The sequence below is a fragment of the Octopus bimaculoides genome, chromosome 14 (assembly GCF_001194135.2).
Source record: "Octopus bimaculoides isolate UCB-OBI-ISO-001 chromosome 14, ASM119413v2, whole genome shotgun sequence".
NCBI lineage: Eukaryota > Metazoa > Mollusca > Cephalopoda > Octopoda > Octopodidae > Octopus > Octopus bimaculoides.
In genome coordinates, this window is record NC_068994.1 from 5,383,619 (window position 1) to 5,396,428 (window position 12,810).

At 33.6% G+C, this 12,810-nt stretch overlaps 1 protein-coding gene across 1 annotated transcript in view; it reads left to right on the forward strand.

Annotated features, from left to right (window-relative positions):
- LOC106874640 (receptor-type tyrosine-protein phosphatase mu) overlaps positions 1 to 12,810 on the forward strand; it is a 49,262-nt gene that overhangs the window by 22,112 nt on the left and 14,340 nt on the right. Inside the window, exons 12-16 of the mRNA XM_014922435.2 lie at positions 2,825 to 3,003; positions 3,937 to 4,072; positions 7,441 to 7,590; positions 7,798 to 7,849; positions 12,088 to 12,128. Coding sequence (XP_014777921.2) covers positions 2,825 to 3,003; positions 3,937 to 4,072; positions 7,441 to 7,590; positions 7,798 to 7,849; positions 12,088 to 12,128 — 558 coding nt within the window. The remainder of the gene's footprint in view (positions 1 to 2,824; positions 3,004 to 3,936; positions 4,073 to 7,440; positions 7,591 to 7,797; positions 7,850 to 12,087; positions 12,129 to 12,810) is intronic.

Here is a 12,810-nt window from a genome sequence, read left to right on the forward strand (position 1 = left end):
CACATTCAAAATCGGGGAAAAATTCAAAAACATCACATCGGATTTATGGAGGAACATGGCCTAGTGGTTAGGGTAATGGAGTTGCAGTCGAGGGATCCCGGGTTCGAATCTCAGACCGGGCGATATATGTGTTTATGAGCGAAATACTTAAGCTTCACGTGGTTTCGGCAGAAAGTAATGGCGAACATTTGCTGACTCATTCACCACAACCTACCCTTACTCTTTTATCTTGCATCTAGCAGCTCACCTGCAACGGACCAGCGTATCGTCCAGGTGGGGAACCTATACGCCAATGAAACCAGAAAACCGGCCCTTATGTGCCAGGCATGGCTCGACAAGGATCAAACAACAACATCGGATTTTAATAGAATAACATAATATTCATTGCACAATATAATTTTTATTGACAAAATAGATCAATACTACTATAAGAAATACGAAACTAACTTGTACAAGAATATGCGCGAGGTAAAATTCATATGTCGCTCGGTTCACATCGATAGGCAATAAACAACTTTATCAGTACAATGATTACATGTTAATTTTGGACTTATTTAACTCAGTTAAATTTCCCGTAGAAATGTTTGCTTAACAATTAATTTGTTCGTTTCTTGAAACTGTAGATCAAAATCGGTATTTCAGTCCTTGAATTTGTCTTGCGTATGACCTCTCACCGAGTGGAAATCTATCAGTTTCAAGAATAGCATCAATATTTATTAATTGTAAAGAAAAAAAGAACGTCAGTATGCAGCCCTCATTTTTCACTTTGCACTTTTTCGTCATACCTTTGCCAAAATCGGCAATGACCACGATGATTTAGTAAGAAATTTTCTTTCTGATTGTATAACAACCTTAAAGAAATTATGCTATTTTCTCAGTTAAAAGTGATGATAAAATTTTCACTTTTATATTTCCTAATGACCTACTACCATCAAGTTTTATATCAAAATAAGGCTAAAATATTAATCGACTTGCGTATATAATTTCTAACAAAACCTGCGTTATGGCATGTGAGCGCATTGAGCTAGAATGAGGGCTGCCATCCAGTAACAAAAAAAAAAAAAAAAAAAAAAAAAAGAAAGTGGAACAAACTTTGAGAATACGTGAAAATCCCAGACTGCTTGAGATACACTGACGTTATATGTAACTGTCACATTGTAATTAAAAATATATGAGAAGGAAGTTCACATGAAAAGCGTTCAAATGGTATATAATTCTTTGTGGAAAACATTTATTTTGACATGAAAATGATAAAGAAATAACGTGCTTATCATGTTTAAACAGTACTTGTCTCCATTGTACAGTGTTCTATAGTAATACCTATTATAAGTGGGATTTCTCTTTAAATAAATATTTCCATGAAGTATAAAAACGAGAATCTATTATATTGTATAACCTACCCTATAGAGTAAAAAAAAATTCCACTATCAGACGGCAACTTATTTTGGGAACGTATGAGAACACAAAAGCAACAAATTGAGGAAAATTCTAGAGTAACAATCTAGAAGCCTGCAGAAACAGCAAATTTCTAAGTGATTTTTTTAAATTTGTTCATGAAATGAACCAAAATATAGCAAAATCTAATCAGCTGTTTAATGAGAGTCGCAGATTAAAGTCAACGATTTACTGAAATGAATAAACGGTGAAACATTTCTGGACAAACCTGTCAAAGAAAAGGAATTGAAAGCAACGACCACAGAGTTCATTTGTTTTTCGTTTTATTCTATAACAAACAGTTAACATAATATTACACCAGCACACGTATGAACACACAAACATATGCATGCGTGTATATACATATATGTATATGTGTATGTGTGTGATCGTGTGCGCGTGCCTCTGTGAGTGTGTGTGCGCGCGCGCGTGTGCCTGTGTGTGCGTGTGTGAGTGTGTTGGTGGGTGTGTGGGGGTACGTGTGTGTGTGCAGGTTGAGTGGCTTAGTGCACTCACGATGGCGTGATTGTGATTTTGATACCCAGACCGGTCCTGAGTTGTGTTTTTGAGCAAAACACATCATTTCACTTGATTCTCTCTGCTAGACATTAAATAATGAACCCTGTAACTATGCAAGAGTTACGTTTGCTTGCCGCCTAGACAGGTTGGGTGGTATCATTTAAAATGTACAAGAATATCAGCACCCAAACTGTGACCAGTGATGTACAACAACATCCGATAGACAGGTCGACAAAATGATATACACAATAGTCATTTCTCCCGAAGGTCTTCTTCGGATGGGACTATTTGATAAATAGTTACACATTCAAAGACCTATAACATTCGAATGACACATAGCGGGAAAAGCAACGAGATTTTATCGTTTAATTAATATCATCGCATCTCTGATATATACATTGTTATTTTACGTTGGCATTGTTTCGGAAAAGGCCATATAAGGTCGATCTTTGCTTATGACAGACATTCGAGCATTCACTACCCTGCCTTTTGTATGTCCACCACTACGCTACTTAATGTTTTATTTACTCTATAGATGCTGCAAAGTTATCTGATTTAATTGGCTGCTATTTCTTGATGGTTGAGTGACTGCTTAAATGTTCCCGCGTTTTAGGGTGTAGGTCTGATTTGTCTCATTGATGCAAGCACTAATATAGTTTAAAGTTTACATCGAATCAGAAATATATTTCGTTTTGAAAATTGATATTTTGTCGAGCTATGAAACGATTTGGTTGCTGTGTAATGATATAAAAACTCTCAAAACTAATATCATTAAAAAGTATATTACAACAGTATCATGTTGCTTTATATGTGCTTCATAATATTCGTGCATCACAATTCATTTCAAACATTTTCTTTGTTTTATTTACAGACAGGTCTTTATTTACAGACAGGTGCTTGTCAGTATGAAAACGAAAGTTGGACAATCGATCAATTCTTCTTTAGAAAATGGCCAGATCATGACATTCCACAACACGCCGAATATATTTTAGATTTTAAAACTGCATTAAAGTCTAAGAATATAACATACCCTTTGGTCGTACATTGCAGGTTTGTAACTAGAATTATTTAAACATGATATATGTTTTATATATTTATATCGATAAAATTATATTTATAATAAGCATAATTATATTCTCTATACAATGATGCGTTGTTTCTCTTTTCCCCATTTCTGAAAGAGGATCAATACAGGCAGAGATGAATTTGAAGCTGTCTCTAAATATACCCATGTAGCGCTGTTTATATTTCATACTACTCACTTGAGTAGCGAGAAATAAAAATAATATTTATATATGTGCAGTTGTTTAGTTGTGTGTGTTTTAATAACATCATGTTAGATTTTGAAATGTTTTGTTATTATATAGTGTGCTTTGTAGTAAAATTATATTCCTAAGGTGTAAGATTCCACGAAAATTTTGCCTAAACTGAACCAAATGGTGTTCTGCAAAACTGTTACTACGTTTGCCTCCTTTTGCTTAACAATAACATTTATCAAGTTTTCAGAATCAACTTATGTTTAATCAAAGAAAACATTTTAACTCATAACATCACGTCAACAAAGGGGTCAAATCTAAATACTGAGATGGTTTAAGAAATAGAAACAATTGCAAAATAGGATGATGACTGAGAGAAATTACCAAGGGTTGCCTCCTAGGTCATAATAATGTAGGTATATGTGATGTAGTAAGTCAAGAAACTTTAACTAACATTGTTATAAGTCAGAAGAATCTGTGGTGTTAATAATGATTGTTTTCACACCTAAAGAAAATATTTATTTAAAACTGTTTTGGCTGATGATACGAAATATACTGCTAGGCACATTACTACAAATTTTGGATGCCATTTCCACTAATATTCAACTCTTTTAATAAAAAGTAACTGGTTTATGTTCTCTAAGCCTAATCCATGTATTTATTTTGTTATTCATTAAATTGTTGGAAGCGATCATAGACATTTCATTGCCCTTGGCCCGTCTTTCAGTGCTGGTGTTGGTCGTACCGGAACTTACATTTGCATTGACATTCTTCTAAATGAGATGTTGACTGGTGAATCTGTTGATGTATTGGCATGTGTCACGAAGCTTCGGGAGGAGAGGATGCATATGGTCCAGAAAAGGGTGAGTTAATGACAATGTAAATAAGAAAAAATACTTAGTCTAATAGCTCGTAACTCTCAGGAACTCTCCCTTATATGGGCTTGCTTTCATCTTTTCTTTCAGCGACATTGTTCATTGCTGTTATCTTCTATAATTTAGCTATTTCTTGAAAAGTGGTGAAATGGCAGAAATTTTACAACTCCAGAGAAATTGGCTTGCAGGATTCGTAATTGCCTCTGCACTCTGATTTCAAAAGTACCTGCTTGGTGTTGAGATTGAATCTTCTCTCTAATCCTCACATTTTTCTCTCTCTCTCTCTTTTTTTTTTTTTATTAGTGTGTGCTTTCCATTCAAAACTGCAATCTTGTGACATTGTGTCCCACTGGGATTTATACTAAGAGTGCATGTGTCTGTGGAATACCATGACGTTTACTCTTTAATTTAATTGTTGGAAGTCAGTTGCTCATTGTCAGAATCAACAAAGGATGAGGCACAGAAATTCTGAAGTATTTGTGAGTGAGTTGTTCTTCAGTTATAGCTGTTATGAGAGTATGGAACATAACTATTGCTACGATTCCATAGTTTGCTTTGAGTTGGGACAAGCTACCGCCAAGACACACAATATAGACCATGAAACAAATCTGATTATATAACTCAGAAAATACGATAATTTTGCAGTATTATATGTCTTTTTTTCGTAAGAGTGAAAAAGTTACCCTGTAGTCCAAAGTAAAAACAATATGATATACCATGTGTGTGGTGTTTTGATTGACAGGAAGCAGTTTGGTGCGATAAAATGTTTGACAGCATATAAACAATACATGTTTAAGGAAAGTTAACAATCTTTGTGTGTTTCTGAATGGCTAACGTATGTGTTCCACGCTGCTATCGTATATTGTGTGTTCCTAGGCAATGGGAATTAAATCTGTATTTGCTAATCAAGTAAAAGTTCATCGTGAATGCAAAATGTCTCAAACTAAATAAGGTGTTTGTCAAATCTGTTCGTTCTTTTTCTTATTACATTTATGTTCCGTATTGTTTGTAGTAGTCATTGCTGAAGTAGACAAGGAAATGTTTCATAATTACGAGGCAATAATATGTCATGTTTAGAATACAAAAAGAAAAACATTTTACTCTCACACACCCGCTCACATACATACACACAAACGCACACGCGCGCACGCACGCACGTACACATATACATACGGTATTATATATTTATGAAAAGCTGATTCGTTTATATCTACTAACGCATATAAACAAGTTTATATGTGATGATAGTCTCTTGTAGTCCGAGCATGCTGAACAGGTGATTTATTTATAGTAATTAAATCTATCTGCTGTCCATTAGCTCGCACTCTCTGTCAAATCTACCCTGCCTGGACAGGTGGGCAATGTGCCACACGTCAGGTGTCAAAGTGATCGCAGAGTAATGTGAAGTGTTTTGCTCAAGAAAGAAACGCACCACCCAGTGCAAGAGTTGAACCCACGCTCTTCCGATCATGAGTACAATTAAATCATGCACCCTCACAATTGAATATACAGTAAAGTATATAATACATAATCTACTAATAATTATACTATTATTTACACACGGAATCTCAGACAATCATGTACAAGCGTCCACACATTAATTCGATTTATATATTAGCAGTATTTTATATTCTTAAATGTCACATGATTATTTTTACAGAGACATTATAGTGACTATAACATTTCACTCGCGTACAAAGGAGAAATTCATATGCACTTTCTTAAGGAAGCTTAAGAAAAGCCGTTTGATTCTTTTCCTTGTATAAATAGCATATTTAATCCATTGTAAATTTCGACTCTTGACATGCGTGTTTCTTATACGCATTGTATAAGCATTGTTGTTGAAATACATGTAGCGTTTGTACATGTTAACATGAAACTTAAGCTACTTACTGGATTATTCACTGAATTCCATGCATTGAATTAGCATTTTCACAAACTCAAAGTCACTAACTTCAATTATTATCATAACATTAACTTGAAATATTCAATAATATTTATAGTTTTAGCCTCATTACATAATGACTATCCTGCCAACTCTGACAGTTTATACCTCAATAATTTCCGAACTAGTATTACAGCATTGTATACGCCCAGTCACGACACGAAGACAAATGAAAATCATTGAAAAGCAATACATTGCATCTTTATCCTCAATTAGGGGGTAAAATGATATTTGAATAATTAGAACATGACATATTAACTGTTTTATATATATATATATATATATATATATATATATATACATATGCACACACACACATACGGCGGACTTCTTTCAGTTTCCGTCTACCAAATCCATCCAAAAAGCTTTGGTCGGTCGGAAGCTATAGTAGAAGACACATGCAGAAGGTGCAACGCAGTGGGATTGAACCCGGAACCATGTGGTTTGTAAGCAAGCTACTTACCACACACCCACTCTACCTTATTATTTTTACACATGTTTTTGAAATCTACTAAATTCCCCAACAAATTATGTGCCCAGTGACAATGTTATTGGAAAGATATTGCGCCTCGGTAAAATATTTAAACTTTCGTTATTATATCAGGTCATGCATGAACACTGAACGTTTGTTGAAGGCTGTTGTTTTTCATATAATACTCTCTAGAGAATGGATAAGAATAAGTCGTGCTACATCACATGATTTTAGTAGTAGGGGATCTGATCAATGTATTCCAGTCAAATCTCACTACCAACGATATATGTTGAAAAATAGTTACTGCGCAGTCACTAAGGTATCAGTTAGCCGGCAGACACTTGAAAAAAGAAACGATTAAATCAGAAGCAATATTAATATCAAATGGTAATCTTTATAGCCTACAAAAGTTGATGTATTGACTGGCAGGTAATGGCCATACGCCTGCTGCTGGAAAAGGACCCGCCACACATACTACTAGATTCTCGATTACTAACGATGTCTGTGTTTTTAGCACTCTTTGTCTGCATGGGATGATCTCTCAGAGCAAATACTACATTCACGTTATGTAGTACATAACAATACATTCATGTTATGTAGTACATAAAGACTGGTCTTCTACTTTTAAGACCTTCTCTATCTTCAGATACATATATTGTACGAATACTTCAAATTCACACTGTTTCTTACATTCTCATTCAAACCTCAATTTTTAACGTCTAAATACGATTTATATCAGTTCAAACTAATAATTGTTTTGATCTCACCTAATCATTCAATCCTTCAAGTTGAAGAATATTTGCATGAAACAAAGGATTTCTCTTCTCTTTACCAAATTTATGACTACGAAACTTAAAGAATGGTTTTTATATCAAAATCCATTGTTTACTGACAACAGTGTTCATGTAATTTTAAACTGATCCGTCTCTTTTTTTTTAGACACAGCTGGAGTTTATATATGATGTTTTAGTGGAAAACATTCTCACCAAAGATTACGACATCGATGTCAGTAACATTCCAGTAGAATTCTCTAGAATAAAGGAAACTGATAATTCAACAAGTGTATCAATTTTGGAGCATCAGTTTCAGGTAAGTCAGAAATGTAACTGCGACTGAAGTGATCAATTCTTATTGAAATCAAAGAAAAATCAACCAGCGATATGTCTTAATACTCTGTTTCATCATAATCTTATATAGTTTATATTTCATAAATATAATTACTTTCCCGTGAATGTTTGTATGGATCTAATATTTGTATTGTTTAAACTAGACATCAATTTTCTATATAATTTCAAGGGTGTAATAAAACAAGTCCAACTACATGACATGAGCATTACATTAAAAGAGGGTAAGTTATAAATATATACAAAATAACTTGTAAATGCATGGCGGTATTCATTGACACCTTTCTCGTTAAAATTTCTGAGTTAATCACGTACAAAACTGGTGTTGTTTACTGATAAATATAAATTACTGAAACTATAATATTTTTTGAAGCATGAAATCTTCGTTTCAATCGGGTTGAGTCAATTACAGCATAAATTCGTTGAAATTAATTAACATAAGTATTTAAAGTACTTTTTCCACTTGAATACAAAGCGGTGAAATTTCAGTTTTATTTCCAATTCTTGTATCCTCTACCTATCTATCTATCTATCTATCTATCTATCTATCTATCTATCTATCTATCTATCTATCTGTCTGTCTGTCTGTCTGTCTCTCTCTCTCTCTCTCTCTCTCTCTCTCTCTCTCTCTTTCTCTCTTTGTCTGTCTGTCAACCTGCCTGACTGCCTGCCTGTCTGTCCACCTGTCCGTCTGTTTGTTTATCTGTATATCTGTACTTTTCAGAAAATACATACATACATTGTTTGCATGTGAAATTTTATACGAAATTTACATATGTGGGGCAGCAAAGCCAGAGGAAAACATTGGGTGACGAAAAAATGACCGTAGCAAGCATTAGTGCCAGGGTCAATTAATGTGGTTAAAGAGCCTTTAGTTCAACCGAATAAAATCACCCTACTTTCATTCCATTTCATATTTGGCATTTTGAAGCAGTTTGTTAAAGGTCTGGATAAAGATAGACCACGCTTTCATTGTATCTGCAACACATTTCCCAGTCTGATCAACAAAATGATAAACCTAGAGTATTTGATAGATCTCAAATTAGAAGAATGATCGAAGATATGAACCTTGTAATCTCTATAACTTGCATTGAAACAACAGTTTGGAATTCATTTGTAATAGTTGTTAATAACATTCCGGGCAACAAGAAAGCAGCTACCTATGCCAAAATAGTCGACAACATGCTAGGGAACTTTCAAAATTTGGGAGCTAATATGAGTATAAAGCTGCACTATTTCCACAGTCACCTTCCGAAATTCCTTTAAATTTTTTTGTGACCCAAATCATGAGCAGTGAAAACGTTTTCAGAGGGACATAAAATCAATGGAACGAAGACAACAAAGAAGATGGTACCTGTATATGATGGCAGCTCATAACTGGAACTTGGTTCGTAATATTCCTGATGTTCATCACTCAAGCAAATCATTCAAACACTACTTCATGCGAAATTAATCTACATTTAATGATGCAATTTTCCACAAGAAATTTCAAGATTTTTACTAGATTTTCAATAGAATTTAAAAACTTTTTCTTACTAGTTTTTCAGTAGAATTTTAAGAAAACATTGTGGTTTTGAGGAAAAATTGTTTCTCTCTACGTTAGGATGTTATGCCATTTTTTATGAATTATGTTAAATTATGATGTTGTGTCTGGGGAGAGTCATTTTCTTTTTGTGCCTAACATTTAACACACTCACCGGTAAATTTTCCACTTATTTCTTACTACCTGGTGTACCCGGTAATTCCCGTGGGGTAAAGATGTTCTATTGAAACGCCTTATTACTCTGATATAAGAAAACAATTTCGTTATAACTGATACAAAATTGTATTTTCCATCACGAAAAAGTACAAAAACTGTCAGCTGGAGGAGGGAAAGATTGCAGGAGGTTGACGAGAGAGGTTTTCGGAGGTTGGCGAGAGAGGTTGTCGAAGGTTGGCGAGAGAGGTCGGATATTGGCGAGAGAGGTTGTCGGAGGTTGGCTTGGCGAGAGGTTTTCCGGAGGTTGGCGAAAGAGGTTGTCGAGAGAGGTTGTCGTTCACAGAAAAACTATTATTTTACCGTGAGAAAAGCACTGTTGAAGTGCTAAGTGAAATTTGGCAATCGAGGATCGAATCCACGCTATGCCTGCATGAAACCACTACAAATACGTTGTGGAAAAAAATTTTATGTACTGTCATGGAGAAAGTGTAACTGTAAAAATGCAGAATTATCGGAGTAATGGGCATTCAAAAAAGTATGTATGTATAAAAATGTATGAATGAAGTGATTCAAATTAAGCAAGTGCAATAATAATGTTTAGCAGTTGAAAACTGTAAGTAGTGAAATACAGAATTAGGTCAGCTGATCGTGAGAATCAAATATTGATCGCTTCGCTAAAAACTGCAGGTGGTATGGGTTAGTTCCTTTGGGTTGTTTAAATTAAATATTAGTAATATGTAGTAGATAGAACGGTCCATTGGATGGGCCTTATTATCGATTGTTTTCAACAATCTAAGTATATCACGAGGTTTCCAGACATGAGTTCAACTCACGCATCAAATAAAGTAAAAAAGTGATATTGTCTGCAAAAATTAGAAATTGGACACACAAAAAATCAATATTCAAAGCAATCGAACATAAGCAATGAAATGGGTTATTACCCTTGAGTGTTTCAAAAAATATATTGTACAGGTGGTATGGGTTATTGTCGTTGGGTGTTTAAAAAAATAGTTATATGAAGTAGATATGTGTGTGTGTGTGTGTGTGTGTGTGTGTGTATGTATGGACATTAATTTACTAATTATTTAGTCATTTTATTTCACTTACATTACTCTGGAATTGTTCTATGTAACTATTATGTAAACAATTCTTAACATAATGCACCAACAAAACATCTCTCCTCTATTCACCGGTATGAAATATAGTAATCACAGTCTCATTACTGTCAATTGTATTTTTACTATTATTTTAATGTGGAAAATTTTCATTAACTTTTAGTACATACTTTTATCATAAGTAAAATATATTAGTGTTCGATAGAAATGTATAAGTACATTTTTATTAATATATCAATGTTATCTAAAACATTCTTTATTACCAGGACCTTATAAATATTTTTATACATGTACATTCACGAAACTGTTAACACGCATTTCGGTAAAGAAACATTAACTTTTCAAAATTGTACAGACAGTAAATATATAGATATTGTTAGTTGACTTGACACATGTACGTATAGAATGGTAATTCTACCGAAATGAGAATTTGACGAAAAGAAACGTTAGGCAATTTTGACGGGAGGAGAGCAAGTGAACTACATTGATGGGACTGGTACTTTCTTTTTACCAATCCGAAAATGTTGAAAGGCAAAGTTGACTTCAGTGACATGTGAAACCTGAATGCGTTAAAGATTGTGCCAGATAACCACCTGAACAGTTTTACAGCACAAATTATTAATATGTACAATTCTATCATTTGTTATAAATTGTAGACGACTTAATGTGATAGTAATATAGTTTTCCTCCCTATATTCCCAGTTAATTTCCATAGATGTTTAATTTTAATTTCTTCTGTAAATCAATAATCTTCTGACTTTTCCAATCAACTTTTCAGTCAGTGCTCACATCGAATCCTGAGAACATCCTGTGCAAAGTTTTGACAGATTTAGAACATTGTCGCTACGTTTCTAGTGTTTTAGCATCATAATATAAGCAAGTACAACATAGAAGATTTTGGACATTGAACCATTTTGAACCCTCAAAACACATAGCAATGACGTTTTTAAGCCATAGTTAGTAACAAGTGATGCACTTTATGAAACCGCCATGCGTTCTCGTCACACGTCTCTGTTCTTGTAAGAGAAGAGTAGTATGTTTGTGATGATGCACCAAAGGAGAAATCGTTGATGTATAGGCTAACCAGTTTGCTGGGGTTTTTATTAAAATCTGTAATGATATATTCTGGTAACAAGTAACGACGTGATCTTTAGCGTCAAGAATACCAAGATCCCTAGTAATTGTTCGAGATAAAATTTGCACAATGTACCATCCAAAGAGAAGTCCTACACTTTCTACTTTCAGAGCAGAATTTTACCATTTATCTTTTTACTAAGACAAATATGTTCAGTGTTATGTCGGGCTTGCTATAAACAGGATCAAAGAAATATTTTCTACGTCTCTGATGAAATAATATCTTATATTTATCAGTATTCAGATTTGCTTTTAAATAACATCGTGGCTAAAACATTTTCAGCAAAGCCTAATACATTGAGACTATATTTTATAACTGAATAAATTCTAACATGTTACACGTATAGCGACGATCAGCATGCTTACCTCTGTTCTGTTTCAAACCGGTCCTTGTAATGTATAATAACTCTAAAAATCTATTTTATGAAATTCAATAATACAGATATTTATCATGTTCTATGTTCATTTTCTAGAAAATAATCGTTTCACTTTGTTTGTTTTTTTTCATAAATAGATGAGTTAGCTAATTTCGATATGAACGGAGTATTCATTGATGTAAGTAAATTACTTCGGCATTTTTTATTATTTTTCTTTTAATATTTCAACAGTCGCTTCTATCCTGCATAAGTTTAGCTTTCCTCCTCCTTCGTTTATTGATATTTTTCCTTCCGTATGATGGTAAATCAGACAATAGTTAAATAAAATTAAAACGTATATAATAACATACCGTTTAAAAAATTATACTTTACCTCTATTTCGAATTCCTCTTTTTATTGATACTATTTTACTTGAAGAAAATAGTTCCTGGCTACAGTGAATCAGTATAGGTAACAAAAATAAAGCTTCATTCACTCCTATCATTTACAGCATTATTGAGTTTAACATAATCATCTCAAATATATCCCTCATTAACCTTTCTTCTTTTCATCTAAAAGCATCGTCATTAAATATTCCAACAATCTTTAATACCTAAATCATCAGTTGTTTCGCTTTAATATTATTTTCTGAGAGTAGAACAATTTCAAATATAGAGATTTGGCAAATCTCCGTTGATTCAGGTGATAAGTTATGGTCATATCAGTGCATATATAAAACTCTTTCATGCTACTATCACTTTGCCTGTCGAAGACGGTGTGATGTATTTGTATAATTTATATACATATTCCTGTTACAAACATGGGTCATTTATCCATGCACAATACGAGTCTGTTTCTTTGGATATATATACACACACACA